The 21488-nt window shown below is 43.4% G+C and overlaps 1 protein-coding gene across 1 annotated transcript; it reads left to right on the forward strand.

Annotated features, from left to right (window-relative positions):
• Positions 1–467: 467 nt before the first annotated feature.
• On the forward strand, positions 468–21488 carry SYPL2 (synaptophysin-like 2). Its single transcript, XM_015412201.1, has 6 exons — positions 468–775; positions 989–1060; positions 6660–6784; positions 12447–12651; positions 15812–16003; positions 16892–21488. Exons 1-6 carry the CDS (start codon positions 725–727, stop codon positions 17018–17020), a joined length of 774 nt encoding a protein of 257 aa, XP_015267687.1. The 5' UTR covers positions 468–724; the 3' UTR covers positions 17021–21488.

Here is a 21488-nt window from a genome sequence, read left to right on the forward strand (position 1 = left end):
GCGGGCTTTTTTTTTTTTTTTGAACGTTCGGCTTATATCGATATATAATGGGAGCTTTAGCTATGGCAAACATAGCTTTAGCTATGGCAAACATAGAAATAAACCCGATTAAAATACAGTAATTTGTCTCTTTCTCTTTATGGCTTATTGCGCTTATCCAACCTAAAGTGAGAAAATGTTTGTTCAAAAATAGATTTTCCTTCAATCTTAACGGCAATATGCATTTCCTCTCTGCCTTCTTTGTTTTACTGTAACCAGATGGGCTCAGACTACAGGATCCCAGGGTTTGGGGTGACCTACCGTCCGTGCGTGTCAGTGATGGGGCACGCTGTCTCCTATTGCGATGCTACAGGGAAAGTGTGCCGCGAAGAGCCATGCAAGCGACCGTGCAGTGCCGCGCCCGCCCCGCCCTTAGAGGGGGTGGAGCTGCCGCCCGGACGCGGCCAGGAGGCGCAGCCCGCAGCTGTCCGGGCCAGGTCCATGTGCGCGCGCTCTCGTGCTTGCCGCCACGTGACGCTCTCACTTTCCCTTGCGAGTTTGACAGGAGTTTTGACGGGGCTTTTTTTTTCGCAGCTCTTCTCAGGAGGGAGCTGCAGTCCCGGCCGCCGTCAGCCCCGCCGCCGTGCCGTCCCTCGCCTGTGAAAGCCCTCCGCCCAAGCCTCGGAGGAGCAAGGAAGCCTCGCTCTGCCTGGCTGCGCACAGACGGACCCGACCCTCGCCGAGCATGTCCGAGCCCAGCGCCCAGACAGCGGACAAGGAGTCCCGAAGCCCGGCGGTAGGGCCCCCTTCCTTACTGGGTTTTCTAGTTCTCTCCCCGCCTCCCCTTCACTCTCTCCCCCTGCCCGGTCCGCATTGTTCTCTCTCTTTTTCTGACTCCCTTCTCCTGTTCCTCCTCCTCCTCCTTCCCCCTCCCCTTTGCTTTCCCTCCTGGCTGACCTGAACTCCCGGCCCTTGTTTCTTTCTCCCTCCCCTTTTCTTTCCTCGCCAGGCCCAGCTGCTTTTGGGGCTGCGTTGGGGCCGCCTGGAGGAGCCCCTGGGATTCATTAAGGTGCTGCAGTGGGTAAGTTTTGTCATCTCTTGCAACTTTCTGGCTCGTTCTCTTTCAGTTGGGAGGTGGGATGATGCTCCTGCCCAGCAATGCATTGGTGGTGCCCTGGCTCTAGAGGGGAGGTTGCAGAAAGGAAAGGAACGCATGGGATTATTGGCGGAGGGGTGTATGATTTCTGGCTATGGGAATAGGGCAGGGTATAGGAGTAAGTTGGGCAGGATGGCCTCTCAGGCAGCCCTTCTATGAGCAAGGATTCTGGGTTTATGGGCTGGGATATGTATGGGAGCTGGTGTTAGCAGCTCACATTTCACTCAGGCTGGTTTAACCTTTCTGGAGCTCTGATCCTGCACATACCACGCCTTAACTTGTCCCTGAGCTCACGAATTCTCTCTCTGATCTCAGGCTTCCCAAGGGTGGGTAGATTTACTTGGATCCACAGCTTGGAGCCCAAGTGTGGAGAGACTTAAGATAATCTTTCTGTAGGAAAAATGGTGACTGAAAATTCCCCCGTTTCTGTCCGCCATAGAGGTGAGCGGAAGAAGAAGAAATGAATCATACTGGATCCCAAAGTGCCCCATAATTTTAAAAAATGGGCAAGCCCATGTCCCTGCTATAGGAAGAAAAACCCCAGGGGCTCTGTGCTACTGGTAGTTTACACTGGTAGTTTACAAATAAATCCTAGTGCATAAGTGACAGCTCTGTAAAAGGGGGGAAGTTTTGCTAAAAGTAGATAGTGTCTTTTAAGGGGCATCTGGCTGGTGACTGTGATTTGTGCAATAGCACAAAATAGAGACAATATTGCCTGAATTTTTTGAAAAGATCATAAAGTGGTGAGGGCAAGGCATGATAAAGGAGATGGATGGAGGCTAGAAAATTATGTGGCAATCTTGGCCAGTTTTAGACTTTGTAGAATCATAGAGTTGGAAGGGATCTCCGGGGTAATCTAGTCCAACCCTCTACACAATGAAGAAAATTCACGAATACTTCCCCCCCACCCCCATGGTGTGTACATCTCATTTATTAGGTAGCTCTCTGCCCATGTATGATTTTAGGACAATGGTTTCCATACAGAAGCATCAAGACCCCCACAAGTAAGTCTCGAAGACCTTTTGGGTGGATTGGCTGGCTACACACAGTGGTCAAAATTTAGCATAAGAGGCAAATAATGAATTCACATAATGACATCATCTTACAGTTGTTTCTTCTCTCCCTCCACCTTTAGGCATTTGGTTCTTTCATTTTCCACTATATTTATTTAAATTTCCATTCCATTATATTTGCCACCTGCACAGTCCTCAAGATTACTGAGAAAATTCAGATTACTTTAGATTTTAGCCTAGAATTCTTACAGTGACAAAATAATTACATGGCTCAGTTATAGTTGTTTTCATTGGAAGAACAGGCCAAAATTTATATGGCATCTTAAGCAGAGACTTTAATGGTGGATCTTTTCAGGAAGATGCCCCGTAGCCTCTAGGTCTTAGCATATTTTGAGTTCTTTGAATGAAATATGCAAGGCAGTGCTTTGGCAGAATCAATTACAATACTTGATTATCAGTCAAAATAACGGTTTCAGTCATGGCAAAAGAAATAAGTCATTTCCATTCTTTTGTGCTGTATCTGTTCTTTGTGCATGCGAGAGCCAGTTTGGTGTAGTGGTTAAGTGTGCGGACTCTAATCTGGGAGAACCCACTTGCACCTGGCTGGATGACCTTGGGCAAGCCATAGGTCTGGCACAGCTGTTCTTGAAAAAGAGCAGTTTCTGTCAGAGTTCTCTCAGCCTCACCTACCTCACAGGGTGTCTGTTGTGGGGAGGGGAAGGGAAAGGAGTTTGTAAGCCACTCTGAGACTCCTTTGGTTAGTGAAGGGCGGGGTAGAAATCCAATCTCATCTTTTTCTTCTTCTTCTTTCTCATGACCATGGAGTTTTTGTCATGTCACATGGCTTGTCTAGGTTATTTGGTGTAGTGATGGTATCTTGCTCTAACACAACACTTCCCTATCTATATTTAAATACCTTTTCTTGGCTGTCTTGGCATTTTACGGATTTGGAAAGCTGAGACGATCAGTGCCAGGAACTCCTGCTAGAAATGGAACATATGTTCTTCTGTGCCCTTGCCATGTAATACTTCTGCAAACTTGGTCCTAAATTTGTGTAGTTCTAATGTGTATCGACACAGAACTGGCACTTCAGACTGTTTCTCCTCTTTTTTTCCTGAAAGCTCAATAACAGACACTTGTAGTTCAATCTTTTTTTCTCTCTCCTTCAAATAGTAACTGCTTCAATAGGAGCTGTGGTGCTATCATTAGCTACTAAATGAATGCCTCATGGAGAGTAGACAGGATCATGTAGCTCACGTGGGTTGGACTAACAGAAAGACAGTAGGAAGAGGTTTTTGGCATGATGCTCTGTTCCATTTCTGCCAGCAGTGTAGGATGGCAATGAGCTGGTTGCTTGTAAACGTCTCTGGACGAGGCTTGCTACATCAAGGCTGTTGGCTTGTCAGGGGTTAGGAGGAATGTGAATGACCTCTATAGAGTCCTAAGTCTTTGAAACTGGACCGTGTATTAATTTGGCAAAATATCTGCTGTCTTGTGCGCTAGTCATGCACATTAGCATCTTGTTGCAAATTCTAGTGCTTGTGTCTGTCATTGTCCCAGGTGTTATGCTACAATGTAACTAGCAGTATGCTTCTTTTGCAGACGCGATTCATATAGTATGTTGCTTTTTTTGCTTGTGTATCTGGATGAACCAGTCTGTGTTTTCTCCCAGTTTGGTATGATATTTTTTGGAAAGTAAAAGCTCCTTCAGTTGCCACGTGAAGAGAAAGGTCTGCATTTTTGCAGTCTTGCCTGCATCATCACCATTTTCTTTACCTCAGACCCTGCTGCTGTCATTCTGCTCCCCACACTCACACACTGGAGGTCTTTCAAAAATCAGTAATGACTAAGTTGCTATAGTATTATAATGATCTGTTGCAATAATGTGCTTGTTTCTGAATTTCCTTTTTAAAAAGTAAGTGTCCAGTCCTTTTCATTGCAGAGTTATAGGGATAGGAACTGACTGTATTTTTCTTGAAGTGCGAGAGGCTTATTTTTTAAAAACAGATGAAAGCTGGGAACTAGTATGTTATTTTTGTGGATCATTATAACACTATAGAGCTATTATGATTTTTTGAAGCCTGAAGAAAGCCCTCCTATGGCAGCCAAGGAGGTCTGAGGTAAGGAAGGTACAGGGCAAACTTCTGTGTAGATGCTTCATTGCCATCACAAATGCCTCTACACTCACAGCAGCAACTAGAGCTGCACAGAGAATAATCTCCGTGGAAGCAGTCCAAGTTACTTTAGTATATCAGTGACATACAAAGCTTGAAAAGCCAGGCATATGATCTGGGGTTGCTCGTCTGTTGTATTGTACCACATATAGTGGTATAGCTCAGAGGACTTTTCCAAGTCCTTAAAGGAGCAGTCCTAAGCAAATCTACTCAGCAATAAGTCCCATCTTATGTAATGGGGCTTGCTCCCTGGAAAGTGTCCTTAAGCCTGCATCTTAAGTGTTGTTACATCAGTGCAGCAGCTTATAAAATCAGCCCATGTGTAAATAGGTGCGCAAGAACTTTTTTCTTGTGAAAAAACAGAATATTGATCCCTTCTAGCTTGGCGCAGATCTTGCCCCCACCCCCCAGTCCTTTGTTAGTTATTTTACATAAGAACATAAGAGAAGCCAATGTTGGATCAGGCCAATGGCCCATCTAGTCCAACACTCTGTCACACAGTGGCCAAAATGGTGCCATCAGGAGGTCTAGCAGTGGGGCCAGGACACTAGAAGCCCTCTCACTGTTGCCCCACCCCCAAGCACCAAGAAGACAGAGCATCACTTGCCCCAGCCTGAGAGTTCCTATCTATACCTTGTGGCTAATGGCCTCTGATGGACTTCTGCTCCATATGTTTATCTAATTCCCTCTTGAAGCTGTCCAGGCTTGTAGCTGCCACCACCTCCTGTGACAATGAATTCCATGTGTTAATCACTCTTTGGGTGAAGAAGTACTTCCTTTTATCTGTTCTAACCCGACTGCTCAGCAATTTCATTGAGTGCCCACAAGTTCTTGTATTTTTTCTGGCCCATCATGGTATTTATGAAAAGCTTCTTAATGAGACTTGTAGGAGATTCTTGGTGATTGATGCCTTTCTTGTGTATGATGCCTGTTTTGAGGGTGTGTTTTCTGAATAAGAAGTGAAGATTCTTTATGGCAGAACACATTTGCCTCATTTTCTCATCTGCCATGAACTTTCTGGAATTTTTTGTGATACTGGAATCTTATTTGTGTCGTATTGTTATCTTATTATGCAAAGTCAGATAATCCAAGCAAAATTTATGTAGTAGTAATACTTAGCATGTTTAGAGTAGATTGAGGTCTGAGACTGGTTCCATGCTACTACCACCTGCTTGTATGTACCTGTCATTCTTGAGACCCTGCAGTACTTGCTGGGCTTCTCTGATTTCAAGTGCATGCATAGCTTTTAGTCTGCATGATGTACTAAATTGGAACAACTCTAATTTAGGAAGGCTGTCAGTTTCAAGCATTTGTTGAGCACAAAATTGCCTTTACTTGTGGCTGGACTGTAGGTAGCTCCATGTTACTGACACAGAGATTTAAAAACTAATAAGGTGGAATAACTCTTTTATAGTTATGCATGTTTGTATGGTTGCAGGACAAATCTTTCTATTTTTTTTTACATTTGTACTAAGCACCCTTCTGCTTGTCTAGTCAGAGCATAAACTAGCTGAATTGATTTAAATGGACAGTGATTCCTCCGCCAGTCCTTTGCATAGGAGCCGCCGCCGCCATTGTGCCACCACCGAGTTGCCATCTATGATGGTGGATTAGACCTATAAGTGAACCGGCCCTGGGCAGACGCCTAGGTGACCAAGAACTTATGTTGTCAGGCTAGGTTGATAAAAGGATCCCATCTTGGAGAGATAAGTTAATATCTAGAGCACCGCACTTTATTTATTGATTGTTTTATACTGTTTTAACTGTTTGTTATGGCATTTGCCACTGTTGGAAGCCGCTCTGAGCCCATCTGGGGAGGGCGGGATACAAATCCAATAAATAAATAAATAAATAAACTGCACTGTTTTCTGTAAAGACGAACTAGTTCTAACTTTTTCATCCATTGAATTTTCTGTCATAGTAGTGGCAAGTTGGCCAATGCTTTGGAGGGTATCTCTGTGAAACATCTAGGTACTGAGGTTTTCCTTTTTGCCATTTTTCATTCTCTTGTGGGTATTTTGTTTGCAAAAAGTGGCTCAAAGAAAAAAGGCACTTGTCATTTGCAGCTTTCTTTGACACACATTAGTCTGCCAGATAACTTGCCATTGTTGGTATTATGGGCTGCACGTGATCTGATTTCATGGTTACTGTTCTGAGTTGTTATGATTCCCAGGCTAAACTTGAGTTTATATGGATTGTTGTCTGTGGTTTCTAAGGTGGTCTTGATCAGTTCACAGTGAATGGTTTGCCCAGATGTGTTGTTGTGCATGGAGCATCTGTGCTGTTGTTTGTCTGGTAGCAACGTCTGATACTAACCTTCTTTGCTTTTTTCTCCAGCTGTTTGCCATTTTTGCTTTTGGAGCCTGTGGTTCTTTCAGTGCAGAAACAGGGGCTACTGTGAAATGCAATGCAGAGCCTAAAGAGATGACCGCCATCACTGTGCAGTTTGGATATCCCTTCAGGTAAATGAAGGCCCTGATCTATGATACTATATGAAGCTGGAGAATGTCTGACTCTTCTTAATTTAGTAGGGAAAATGACTACTAATTTGTTTTTAACCCTTTATTGTGCCTCTGTTTGGCAAAGTTTCTTTAATTTCTTACAGTGATCTTTCTGAAGGTCGACCCTGAAAGTTCAACTAGTGACTCAAAATAGGTTGGGTTTGAAGTTTCTAAGACTTGCAGATGTTGTTGAAGTGACTGCTAGAACCCTTTTTGTAGTGGCTAAGATTTAAAAATAATTTTTTAAATTTACTTTTAAGTATTCACAAGGCAGCTTCCAGTATAAGAACAATCCACCAAAATGATATCAGCTGCTAAAAACACTAAATCATCAATAATGAGCTAGCTGTCACATAAAACAGAACAGAACACCGTCAAACATTTCTTTAAAAGTCAACAATAAACTAATTTCTTTTAAAAACCCATAAAAACTGATAATATCTAATAAAGCATGATTAGGACCATTCCAGCCAAGGCAGGGGAACAGTCAACCAAGAACCTAGGGGAAAAGTATTTTCCTTGCACCCAAAAGCTAAATGAGCTCTGTATCAAGCAAACAGCTGCAAGGAGAGAATTCCAGAGCTTGGGGTACCATCACAGGGAATGAGAACACAGTCTCTGTAGAAGGTCTTAATTGCTGGGCATGCTTGTATTAAAGGTAGCAGTCCTTTAAATATCCTAGTTCCGGATTTTATAGAGCTTTAAAAGTAATGCTTAGCTCTTTGAATTGTTCCCCACAAGCAACAGCCCAGCGTAGCTCTTTCAGAACCATTAAGATCTGTTCCTTATAGTTTATGTCGATCAGCAATCTTGCTGCTGCTTTTTGCACCAACCAAAGTTTCCATACAGCACCTGAATATGATCAGAGCTTAGGTAAGAGTAGCCAGATTGTGCTTCTTAAGCAAGAGCCACAGCTGGTGAACCAGCTAAAGCTCAACAAAAGTGTTGCTGATGAGATCTGGGTCTCTGTGTGCAGACTTGGATCTGATACCACCAGCACCACCATGCAAGCTGCAAACATAATCCACCAGGGAGTACAACCCCATCCATACTAAACTTGGTCTATTATTGGCTAAGCTGTTGATCAATAGCACATCTATTTTCTCTGGACTATTATTTATCGGCTCTGTGCGGTTGATTACCACTTCAAAACATTCATTCAGGACAACCACTCTCTCATGTAACTCTTACAGAAAGGACACTACAGCTCAGTGTCATCGTGGCACTGAGTATACCTCATTCCATACCCTCTCCCAGCCCTCTCCCAGTGGTTTCATGTAAATGTCAAATGGCATGGGGGAAGGGATGAGGGACTCCATAGTGCAAATCCATCACACAGAGCATCTGTCCCCTAGTATTACCTTCTGGTGTAGGTTAGCAAGACTGAAAAGCCAACAGAGCATGGTGCTTCTGATAGCTGTGGTCTCAGTCAGCTGTGGTACTTTGATATTATCAAAACTACCAAAATGTTGAAGAGGATCAACAGGGTCAGGCTTGCCTTCTCTCTCTTCTCTTGAAAGTCATCTGTCAGAATGACCAAGGCAATTTCCATTCCAAACTTGCTGCATTTAAATTGGTTCAGGTGAACTGTCTTATCCAAGAAAATGGGGAGATGAGTGGCTGCTGTTAGCCCAAGCACCTTACCCCCAAAAAGGAGTTGTTTACTACCAGTTAATCAAATAATCTGAGACCATGGAGGGTTTCTTCAGGAAGGGGTCTCATGACCATCTCCTTCAAGGAAGCTGGCATAATCTCTTTGTTTTAAAGAAGCATTCAGTACTCCCTGGACCCACCTGCACAACTCAGTATGGTTAGATGTTGACAGTTGCAAAGCACTAATATGATAGGCTGCCTTTCACCAAGCAACTTGACCATATTCTTGGGTTACAGCAACTGAAACTGAGTGTGCCTAGTAAGAGTTTTGACATTTCTTTCTACAGTAGACTTTCTGTCCCCTGCTGTACTACATTACAAACTACTTTTGAGAGTCTCCTTGGTTTCAAACAAGCAGAAGTCCTCTTGGGTGTGCAGTTCTTTGGATTCCTACTGTGCTTCTGTAACATGTTTTCTGTAACATGTTTTAGCAATGTTCTTCTAGATAAATTTAGTGTTGCTGACTGATGGGAAAGTCAGTTCAACTTAAGGTGACCTACAGCTGAGCCATCATTCACAGCAGAGAAAAAATTACCATTGGATCATGGATGGGTGAAAAAGCACTAATTTGGTAAATAGACATAGAATGTAGGTAGTTACACTATGCACTATCTGATTAGTTCCTTGCATGTTTGAAGAAGAGGTGTTTTAAAATTAGCCATTTGGGATGATTGAACAAAGGAGCAGCTAGCATTTGCGCTCACATGAGTAAGTCAGCTTCGTAGGCTAAAGTTACACAATTAAGGGAATACTGTTGGCTTTAGAGTTGGCCTACTGTATATATTGGCTGTTGCTACTGCATGCCCTATTATGTTCCATTTTCTTGACCTATATTCTTGATGAAGTCTATTTAGTCATGTTGACAAGATCTTTGTCACATTGCAAGACAAATTAGCATGTGTGTTGATGTGCAGTTTTAGGAGATCCACAGAAAACTTCATGGGTGAATGTTGCTAATTTTAACACACTAGCTTCCTAGTGATGTTTTCTATCAAGGTTTTTGTTGTTGTTGTTTAAGAACATTCTAAATGTATTTTAAATGCAAACCATTTTGAGGGCTTGGTTTTGGGCCAAAATACAAGTTGAAAACAATAGATTTAATATGGCTAAAGCTTTAAAGGATAACTCTGTATAGAAAGTCTATCAAATATTTCCCTGTACTGATCAGTGCTAGTGTTGTGAATCTTATAAATATGTTGTTAGAGGTTCATTTTTGCTAGTATCTCTTCTTTCTCTTCCCCAACCCCCAACTTAACCATCATTATTATATCTTAAAGTTCTAGCTTAGTTTGTGGTAGGCTATAGAGATTGGTGTCCTGCAAATGAACGTTTGCCACTTTCATCACTTGGCACTGCTAAAAGAGCAATTTTCTTGGGTCTTTTTGGCATGCCAAACCAGGAGAAGGTTGCTTGTATTATACAGCAAGAAATCAACAACAGCAAAAGCCTTGTCTGTTAGAGATCCCTCACAAGACTTGTTAGCTGAGAAGAAAAGGAACCAAAGTTAGACTGAAATTGATCCTGTGCTCTGTGTATGAAAGACGTGAACATGGCTGTATCACAGTGCATCTTTGCATCCCTGCCAACGTCTAATAGCTATAAATAGAGGCATGTCTATGAAGTCTATTGAAATGCCTTTGACAAGAAGTAGAACAAATTGTGAGGGGTGGTTGTAGTGTCAGAGGTGACAGCACAGAATAGAATATCTAGTGAATATTTTCTTGAAATAATTAATTGTTGTCTAAGTGGCTTAAATGGAAGAGGCCTTAGCTCCTGTCATCTGAGCTCCATCTTGCTGCTTAACTTCTAAATCATGTAAGAGCATATATAGTTATGTCTTATGGCAAATAACTGCCTCCTGTAATCTTCTGGTTGTGGGGAATATAAATATATCTTTTATTGGGTATATCTTAATTGTAGGGAGCCTGATATTCAGATTGCAGTCCGGTATTGTTGGTTAAATTAGTAGCTGCACATGCTATTAGATTCCTGTCTTAAACTGTTAACATACAAGCCTAAAGAATACTTTCTTTATAGTTCTTCCAGGAGATATGCAACATACAGTTCATGAAATCTGGTCATTCATTTAAAGTCATACTTATTTTTGCATTTTGCTATAGAAATGTAGCCGGAAAATGTCAGGCTGAATTCTGAGCTGGTTTCAGTGAACCCAGTTGGATTAGAATCAGTAGTACAGCCTGATTCTGCAAAAGCAGTTGTTCTGTCCTTGGTCTCCCATTACCCCCGGTTGTACATCTCAATTTCCCACTATTTGCTGCACGGCTGCATTTTGACCCAAATCTTCCCCGACTTCCCCCACATCTTCTCTAGCCTTATTTTTTAGGATCAAGAAGACTTGGGGGAAATTGGGGGGAGATATGGGTCAAAATGCAGCCGCACAGCAAATAGTGGAAAATTGAGCAGTACAATGGGAAACCAGGAGACCGAGGGCGAAACAACTGCTTTTGCGGAATCGGTCACAGTTTCACATACCTTGTAAAGAATTTAATCTAATTCACCAATCAGATTGGTCATGTGTAATTGGAAAATTTCAAAAATGCAAAAGGAGAAAAAACTAGTTCAATTTGCATTAAGACAGTTTTAAGATGGAAACTGTTGCTGGGGATTCAAGCTGCAGAGCTTCTAACAGCAATACCATCCTGGTTCAAATGGTCTAGGTGGGAAGTGGCTGAAAGCTGTCGGTATACCCAGCACTGCTGGTGTGTACAACTTGTTATAAGTCAGGTTGAAAGCTACGATTGCTCCTCTCTGGGACGAAAAGTTAAGTTCCTACAACTGTGATGTAGTCTCAGCAGAAGGTCACTTCACATTGTTTTATACCTGTATAGAGCCCAAGCCTGGCCAACCTCATTTTCTGTACACTATGAAAGCTATAATTGTGTGCAACAGCAGTGACATTGTTTTGAGGAACTGGCAGTGTGAGCTGGAAAAACTGATCCTGTCGTCTGGTGGTTACCTGACTAAGGTCAGTAAGTTACTGAGGAAGGAGATGTCTATCAGACTCTTCCACCTAATGGCAATCTTGGTAGAGAGCTAACATCACATTAAAGGTTCCCTTGCTTGAAAGCCAGTCGAATCCGACTCTAGGGTTGCGGTGCTCATCTCCGTCTCAAAGCCGAAGAGCCAGCACTGTCCGAAGACGTTTCCGTGGTCATGTGGCTGGCATGACTAAACACCAAGGCGGACGGAACGCTGTTACCTTCCCACCAAAGTGGTACCTATTTATCTGCTTGCAATTTCTTGCTTTCGAACTGCCAGGTTGGCAGGAGCTGGAACTAGAGATGGGAGTTCACTCCGTCATGCGGCACCTGGGTCTCGAACTGCTGAACTACTGACCTTCCACAGCCTGCAGTTCAGCGTCTTAACCACTTGAGCCACCGCAGCTCCTTGGCAATCTTGGTAGGGAGCTAACATCACATTAGGTAGTATTAAAGAAACCTAACCTCCCTGTGATCTAGAGCTGAAGCTCGCTCTCTTTCAAAAAAGGATATGCATTTTTCTCTGCCTCGTGGACAGTGCAGATGTCACATTCATGCAAACATCATTTGAAACATAGCTGAGCCACCCAAGAGGGGTTGCTCCTTCTTGGTAAGATGTGCTATCATGGCAGCCTGAATCAGGAAAGCTCTTCCTGTCACCAGCTTTTGAAAGCGGTGTATTCCTGAGGACAAACAGACCTGGATGTGTTCTTTTCAGTGACAGGGCTTCATCTCATAATGGCTAAAGACAGACTATAGGTTTTTTTCTGAGAGGTGGTTTGAGAAGACACTTCCATTTCTGGAAAACAGTTTCTGCAGGTTTTTGTATGGTTTCAGAATCCTGCAAAAGCTGTTCGGCCCAAGCTGCCTTCCTGTTTGCAAGAGGTCCTTGTGACTGGGCACTTCTGTACCAGGCACTTAGCCTATACCAAATATGTTCTTTTCTTCCTTCTCCATTTCATCTTGACCAGGTTGTACAAAGTTCCATTTGACATGCCAGTCTGTGATCCGGATTCTACTGATAAAAGGACGCTGCATCTCATGGGAGACTTTTCAGCACCTGCTGAGTTCTTTGTGACCTTGGGTGTCTTCTCTTTCCTGTATACCATGGCAGCCCTTGCTGTCTATCTGCGATTTCACTCCCTCTACAAAGAGGACAAGAGACTTCCTTTTGCGGTAAGACCTCAACTTGGCACACAATATATTGTTTGGTTATCAACTTTATTATGCAAGACTTTAATTCTGAAGCACCTATGACTATGGGCAAAAACACCTCTTCTGCTGTTGTGCAGAGTGAGAGTCTCAAGGTTAGAGGGTGTTTGAGGAGGAGGGATGTGATCCCTTAGAAGTGACCCCACTCTTTGGTGATGGGCCAATAGCCTCTCATACTGAGGATACCCCCCTGGAGTTGGGGGGAAGGTGGGCTGTTGGTAGTGGGTGATTTGATTATTAGGAATATAAAGAGTGGGGTTTGTGACAGGCATTTTAACTGCACACTGATTTGTCTGCCTGGTGCAAAGGTTGCGGACATCACACACTGTCTAGATAGGTTGATAGTGCTGGGGAGGAGTCAGCAGTCATGGTGCACCTTGGCACCAATGACACTGGGAAATGTAGTCGTGTGGTCTTGCAGGAACAATTTCAGTGACAAGGCAGAAAGTTAAAGGCCAGGACCTCAAAGGTAGCATTCTCAGAAGTGCTGCCAGTTCCACGCAAAGGGCCAGCTAGACAGGCACACATTAGGGGTCTCAATGCGTGGATGAGAAAGTGGTGCTGGGAGGAGGGACTTTGATTTATTAGGCACTGGGGAATGTTCTGGGTCTTGTTCCGGCCTTGGCTGCTGTGGTGGAGCTTCGTGTCTTCAAGTAGACTGGCAATGCTGATTTGTTAGTATTGCTAGATTAATGAGCTGCTTTACCATGCCATTCTTTGAAGATGCCTGACCTCTTCGGCACTAGACCTCTTCCAGTCTGGCTTCTGCCCTGGCCACGGGATGGAGACTGTGCTGGTCACCCTCAAGGATGACCTCCGTAGGCTGTTGAATCGAGGCAGGTCGGTGCTGCTCTTACTGCTCAACCTGACAGCTGCATTCAATTCAGTAGATCATGATCTGCTGGTCCACCACCTCGCCAACAGTGGAGTATGCAGGACAGCCCTGAAGTGGGTTGCCTCGTTCCTCCATAGTTGGGGACAGAGGGTGGTGCTGGGTGAGAGGGTGTCTTCTTGATACCCCATGACACGTGGGGTCCCTCAGGGGGCTATCCTCTCCCTGATGTTGTTTAACATCTACATGGCGCCCCTTGCCCAGCTGGTGCAGAGGTTTGGGCTGGGCTGCCATCAGTACATTGATGACACCTAGCGATATCTGCTGATGGATGGCCAGCTGGACGCTGTCCCAAGAAATTTGGCCGAGGGTTCAGAGGCCATGGTGGGGTGGCTGAAGCAGAGCCAGTTGAGATGGAATCCATCAAAGACGGAGGTTCCCTGGCCGGGTCGGGGAGACATGGATGTGGGGTGCCAGCTCCCAGCCCTTGATTGATTATTTATTTATTTATTTATTATTTGTATTTCTATCCCACCCTCCCCGTAGGCTCAGGGCGGCTTACAAGTCATATTACCAAATCATAACATAACATAAAACAATACATACATTAAAATTTTTAAAACCAGTTATAATCATAGAAAAATATATTCAGTACTCCTCGCATAAAAACCAAGATGGCTATCTCTTGAAATCTCATTCAAGTGCTCAACCTCCAGATTACCCTTATCATGTGCCCTTAACACCAGCACAGGAGGTCAAGAGCTTGGGTGTGGTTCTGGATGCTTCCCTGACAAAGGAGGCTCAGGTCACAAATGTGGCCAGGCTGGCGTTCTTCCAACTACACCAAGCCAGGCAGCTGACCCTATACCTGTTTTACCCTTACCTAGCCACAGTAATCAATGCAGCGGTCACCTCTAGGCTTCATTATTGCAACTCACTGTACACTGGGCTACCCTGGAAAATATAGCTTGTCCAGAATGCAGAGGCATGGGTCCTCACAGAGACACCGATAACTGCACACATAGAACCTGTGCTCTGGCAGCTGCACTGGCTCAAAGTCGAGTACTGGGTCAGGTTAAAGGTTTTGGTCTTGACCTTTAAAGCCCTAAACGGTCAGGGATCAACGTACCTGTAGGACTGCCTCTCTTGGTCTGTCCCTCAGAGAGTATTACGCTCAAGTGAACAACATCTACTGGAAGTCCCTGGCCCAAAGAGCATCTGGCTGTCCTCATCCAAAGTCAGGGCCTTTTTGGCCCTGGCTTCAACTTGGTGGAACTCTCTGCCAACTAACATCAGGGCCCTGCGGGATCTATTACAATTCTGCAGGGCCTGCAAGGCAGAGATGTTCCACCAAGCATACAGTTGAAAACAGCAAAAGTTTTTAATGGTTTCAGTGGCTAGTATTAACAACTTTCTGCCTTGCAAACTGCTACCACTCCCCTCCCTTCATTGTTAACTGTTAATTTTTAATTACAAATTGAGGGGCTAAAACTGTATTATGGCACCATGTCAGGGTTGGGGTTAAGTTTAACTAGATCTGTATTTTAGACAATTTATTTTGATTTATATTTTTATAATTGTGTTGTTAACCACTCTGAGCCCACTTATGGGGAGGGCAGTATAAAAGTCTAATCAATCAATCAAATAAATAAATATGGAGGTGGTATTAGAGGTTTTGCACTAAAAGGGTTTGGTCTTCCCCCCCTCCAAATCTGACTGTATGCAAAAAGTGGTTATTGATGATGTAACTTCTGCAGCATGAGAGCTCCTGTGGAGTTCTGCAGGACTCGATATTGTCGCCAGTGTTATGAATGTTTCTTCCTCTTGTAGGGGAAAAAACAGTACTTGAAAAGTATTTGCATGACTGAGTATTCAGAAATGGAATTCCCCATCCATAGTGTGAATTTGTACAATCTCCTCTACAACCTCCATTTGCTACTTATGTAAACAGGGTCCGAGTACTGTGACATGACAAACTATGTGTACTGAAAATCCTGCTTCTACGCAACTATTTTAAAAACCCAGAAGCCGAGGTTTAGCTATTCCTTGTCTGGTAAAGTCTCTAGACTGTGACATTAAACCCTTTTCTGTTTATCAATCTCTGTAGTCATTTGAATTTTGATGCCCTCATATCACTTGTGAATCATTCCAGAGATGTGGTTGGAATGTCATGACAGTTTGGCCTATGGCAGAGGATAGGCCAGTGTCCAAAAACCTTAATGTCCATTATTTTGGACCAATAGCAAGAGCCGTTCTATTGACAGAAACTCATCTCTTTTTTTTCCTCTCCAGGACTTCTGTATCACCGTCTCATTTACTTTTTTCTGGCTTGTGGCATTTTCAGCTTGGGGCAAGGGCCTGTCAGATGTAAAAGGGGCCACTCGGCCCTCCAGCCTCATTGCTGCTATGTCCGTGTGCCAGCTCAAAACTGCTGTATGCAATGCAGGGGCTACACCCTCCATGGGACTAGCCAACATCTCTGTGGTAAGAGTTGTCTGTAGAATGAGGTTGTGTAACTTGGGGAGGAAAACATAGAGGCATCAGCTGCATTGGACCAGATACCGAACTGGTGGAGCTCCATCAATTTAGTAGAGCTTAGCCAGCATGATACTGGAGATGTGTGATTTTTTTTGTGCTTTACAGGGATCTTTGGGCAGAGTAAAAAGGTCTAATTTAATTTCAGAAGTATAACGATAGTGAGTCAGACACTCAAGTCTGGTCAAGTAAGCAGCATCCACAACATATGTTTGCCACAGCAAACCACTGCTAACAATAGAACGCTAACTGAATCTTATCCTTTTAAAAAACATAACGCACAGACAAGCAATGTGGTGCTAAGTGCACTTCTAGATAGACTGCTCCTTTACCTTCTTGTTCACCAGCAAAGAATACTTTGGCCACTTGTGCTGAGTGCCCTTTTCATGATGGGCATTTTCTAGGTAGTCACCAGAAAACAAAGTAAATCTATAACTGCTTATGCACCACCATCATAGCAGTTGTTGGTTTAAACTGCATGTGTAAAAGATTGTATAATATCTATAATGTCACCTGTCAGTGGTGATCTCACCACAGACTTCAGCTGTTGGAGAGCAGACAATCACATGGGACAGATGTTCAAGGTCATATTCTTTTATTATGGATTAATTGACTCCAACATTTGATTTAGTCCTCACAATCACAAATATGGATTAGTGCAGATATATGCATTGAAATCCAGGGGGTATTTGGGACTCCTTCTTTTTTTAGCTTGAACAATAGTATAGTAAAAGGTCATTCGTTGACCTGGTGTAGGCTTTGAGTACAAATACATTCTGTGAGATTGGCTACAAGTAGCTTTACCATTAACAGTGCACTTTTCTCTTTCTTTTTCAGCTGTTTGGTTTTGTCAACTTTATACTGTGGGCTGGAAACTGCTGGTTTGTCTTTAAAGAGACACCTTGGCATGCACAGACCACCAACAAGGAAAGCTCTGCTGAACAAGGAGCGGTTGATAAGCAATAAGGAACCTACACCCCTTGCTCCTGAGCCCTCCTCTTACCCACGAAGAACAGACAGTGCCTTTTCTTATATACATGTTCATCTCTTTTCACAGCAGTGTAGGAAATGTGCCTGCTGTGTCCATCTCTGCTGCTGTCCAGTGGTCATGCAGGCCTCCCTCCGTGACTGTTATGGGATGCCTTCCTCTCACTCAAACCAGAAGCCTTCTTGTGGTCCTAGACTGTACATGGTTGCAACAAAACGTTTATTTCATCTGTGTTTAATTTTTTTTTATAAATGTACATTATTGTACATTGTAACTTTGGCCATAAGTCCTAAGCTGTGTGGCATTTGTTTCTTCACAGCTGTTTTTTTATCAGTTTAAAGAAAACTAGCTAAGCTAAGCTGGGTGAGTAAGGGGCATAGGGAGAGCTGAGACACTAGTGCTTCAGACCCTGGATCATCTGGGTACTTTCAACAGCAAGCACTCCTTTGACTCGGCAGCTGTAATAAAAAAGCAAAAACTATGCACTTGACTTAGCAGCAAAAGAAGGGAGAAAACAGAGGGAATATTTTTACTTTCAGTATGCTGGAAGGAAGGAGGATGTGGTGTTTCTGTCCATTGCATTGTGACGTTTGAATGTGCTTCCTTGAACACAACTGGGTTAATGTCTAACACCTTTTGCCAGCAAAAGGCTTGGTTCCCCTAGTGGGTAAAGATATTGTGGCTGTTTTCTAGTCATACACAGGTGTGTATTGTGTACATGTTGAGCCACAGGTGCTGAACCCAAGGATGACTGGGGTTGCTAATGCAGAGAAAGGCAATGGCAAAAACCACCTCTGCTCATCCCTTGCCTTGAAAAACCCTATGGGCCTGGGGTCACCATGAGTCTGTTGTGACTTGATGGCCAGCAATTATTATTATATTAACCTGTACAGTAGCTGCTGGCTACTATTTCCCTGTGCTATGCTTTATGCATATAGTGATGGCAGATCCCTTCACTATGTGGAAGCCACATCTTCGGAGTCTTTTTGTCACTCCTCTGATGCCAGTCACAGAAATGTGTTTCAGTGTCTTCTGGAGCTTGTTTTATTTTTAAATACAGCACAACCAGTGGTCCTCCTTGGGTATCCAAAGCTAGAAATATATGCTCAGCTCCCCGAATAGTTAGTTATAAATCTTGGGGCCTAAGAGACCTAGGGCATTCATTTCCTACTTGAGAAACATGCAGCTTGTTATATTGTTGACAGTCCCTCTGGCTAATACTTCAGGACTGTCCCACTATTAACATGAGCTGCTGAGCCCTATATTTTCTGTTGTTTGTTGTTTGTTACGGAACTCTTGTATGCCGCTGTCACCTGCCCTCATCCTTTTCAAGTCCAGTGTGACAGTAGAGATCTGACTGTAGAACTTTCAGGGATGCCTGACTAATGCCTAATGTATCCCAGGCCTTCAAGGAAACACAGGGATATTTTTTTCGTAAACTGAGATCCCTGCATGAGCCTCTGGCAGATGATGGGACCACCACAGCACAAGTTTAGGAAAATATTAGTATCTATTTTTTCCTGTGCCTTTAAAATAATCAATACTATCAATGAGAAACAATTAACTATTACATATGTTAGGAAAGTTATTGGGTGGGTCGTCTCTGTCACTTTCTTCTCTCTGTGAATTATGCTATTGCCTGGAGTTTGGCCCCAAGTCTATTCTTAACCCTTGTTTCCATTTCCTGAAACCTTTGTGAGTAAACAGAAGAAGTACTGAGGGCTTCAAAAATCTTTAAATCCCCCTGTTCTCATATATCTAATCTTGGGTGGAGAAATTTAGTATTTTTTGGAGGGTGAGGTACAGTGGGATGAGGGCATCAGACCTCTGTCTGCTCTATTAAACTCTTCTCATCAGACCTTGTTTGGACTTGGTCTTTCTCTTGTTTTCCTGTTCTCTTCCTCATTTCCATGCCTGGGGAGAGGAATTCTTTTTGAAGGAGAAATATTAATGGTGCTTCATTATTTGTGGGACCTCTATGTTAAGCCCAGCTGCCCTTTATATCTTTTTTGTACATTTCCCTCCTTGTTCCTAACTTGAGTCTTGCCATCACACTCCCACCTCTGCATCACAGAACATGGATTCCTATAACATCTCTGTAGTGGAGCCACGGGCCTTAAAGCCTATAGTCACCCTGATGGGCAGCAGCATCCAGGTTCCTGCAACTAACGCCTGGTTTGATACAATAAGAAAACTAGCCAGTAGAAAGATTTCCCTAAACCTTCCAATCCTAGTGGTCTATTAGGATGATTTTTAAAATCCATGTTTTTGGCCACCAGCCATACTTTTGAATGCATAGGAAACAGCTTAAACATATGCTAGCACAGTCTGTGACTGCCCTTTCTAGAATCTTTCTTGGAGCGCTTCATAGTACAGACACTATGGACACGAGAGAGTAAGTCAGCCTTCCATGTCTTCTGTCAAGAGAAATGAATCTTTCATCCCATATAAAAGGTCTGATTTATTCTTCTGTATCTTATGGGGATATTTGCTAAGGTCTTAAAGATTTATCCAAGGTCATCAGCTAGTCTAAATCAGTCACAAAATTGAGTGCTGCCATTTTACACCAGCTGAAGATATGACCTTTGCAATTAAGCTGGGCACTCAAAACTGCTGGACACGTTATGTGTGCAAACTGGCAGTAGAAGTAGAATAAATTGAGGAGTGGATCTGATCCAATCAGAAGTAATAATTTGTGAAAAAAGGAAATGATAATTGCATACCATTGGTCATACTGTGAGATCTGTGAATCTCTTCACATGTGGCTCATGTTCATGTGAGTTTGACTGTCCCTGTATGTATAGGGAATGAGACAAATAATATATAGTTTGGCCTAGTAGTACTGCTGGACCTCCTGATGGCACCTGGTATTTTTGGCCACTGTGTGACAGAGTGTTGGACTAGATGGGCCATTGGCCTGATCCAACATAGGCTTCTCTTATGCTCTTATGTAAAGTTGGCATTTCTCCTGTGCCGATCATAGAGAGCGCTGTTGTAAGCAGCAAGTGCAGAATGCATCACAGCCTTACAGGTTTTCTTCTTTGATAGACTAGGTTGCAGTGAAACCACAGTCATCCTGCATGACTAATGCTCTCAGACGTCAAGCTGCATGACGGTAGTTTTGTTGCTGCCACAGCATCCTTTGTGATGGGGCCCCATATGTCACTGACTTCAGGCAGGTGACTGGGGACCAGCAGAACTCATATCCTAAAGAGAGGCAAGGGCTTTATATTTTCCTGTATGTTGCAAAGTAATTCTAAGGGGGAGGGCCCAGGCCTGGCTCTCATGATGTGTTTAGTGTGCAAAGTGATGTGCAAGTGCTCCATGTGAGAATCTGTGTGGTTACTGATGCACTTGTGTTTTTTCAGGTGCTTATTGGTATGCCTTCTAATAAGTATCTGAAGAGGGAGAGGTGGGTTTGGGCAGGCTTTCTTCACACTTACCTACTGTATCAAGTGTAGTCTTTTTCCAGCCCAATTCATAAAATGTAGGTATCTTCCTAAAGACTACACTGCTATTCTGACTATCCCTTCACAACATCAGCTAGCACAGTTCTGTAGCTGCAATTCCTACTGAATTACCCACAACTGGTGTGTGAATGGTGTATAAGCACAATCACATGTTTAATTTGACCTCTGTCTGACAAGTGTCTCCTGATGTTCTGAGGCTGTATACAGATGAGGTGCCCTAGCTAGTTTGTTATTGTGTATGTGGAAGGGTGATGTCATAAGCATGCCATTGCCTGTGGTATACACATTCACTTTTTTGTCCTGCCCTGGTGTCCGATCAAACCAGTTTTGTACGTCTGCACACTGCACCAAATTGTACAGTGAGATACCTGACAGGTGACAAACACCCAGGTGTGTGACTAGCACAACTACAATAGTGTGTGAATTTCAGTGTTACTGGCAGGGGATCCTATTAAATAGTGTCCATGATTAGCAAAGCTTCTGCCCTTTCCCTGCAATGTCCAATGCATTTTTGGAACTTAAAGGCTTTGGGAATTTGTGTGTGTGTGCGCATATGCATTGGGAAGGGAAAATGTTCTGTTCCCATTAAGAGTTAAATTGGTTAGATTAGAAGTTTATTGCAGTTTACTTAGTCACTTTTGCTGCTCTGTTGACTTGCAGTAAGATTCTTTTCCCCCAGTCTGGATAAAAACTTTTTTGTTTTGGAAATGTTTTGAGGTTTATTTCAATTACAACACACGGCTCTTTTTAAAAAAACAGCCTGGTTTGAAAGAAAAAGAAATGTAAATGCAAAAAACATGTGAAAGCATGCATTTAACAATCTCCTGAAATATGCCAGCCTCCAGGTGGGACCTGGGATCCCCCTGGAATTGCAGCTCCTCTCCAGGCTAGAGAGATCAGATTCCCATTAAGGTCCCTGTCTTCCCCAGGCTCCATCCCCAAATCTCCAGGAGTTTCCCAACCTGGATCTGGCAAC

This window comes from Gekko japonicus, unplaced genomic scaffold (assembly GCF_001447785.1).
Source record: "Gekko japonicus isolate JY-2015 unplaced genomic scaffold, Gekko_japonicus_V1.1 scaffold697, whole genome shotgun sequence".
Taxonomy (NCBI): domain Eukaryota; kingdom Metazoa; phylum Chordata; class Lepidosauria; order Squamata; family Gekkonidae; genus Gekko; species Gekko japonicus.

Coding starts and splice junctions, on each gene's coding strand:
- SYPL2 (XM_015412201.1), top strand. CDS start 725: ATGTCCGAGCCCAGCGCCCAGACAGCGGACAAGGAGTCCCGAAGCCCG. Junction 1,061..6,659: donor TCATTAAGGTGCTGCAGTGG/GTAAGTTTTGTC, acceptor TTTTTTCTCCAG/CTGTTTGCCATTTTTGCTTT. Junction 6,785..12,446: donor CAGTTTGGATATCCCTTCAG/GTAAATGAAGGC, acceptor CATCTTGACCAG/GTTGTACAAAGTTCCATTTG.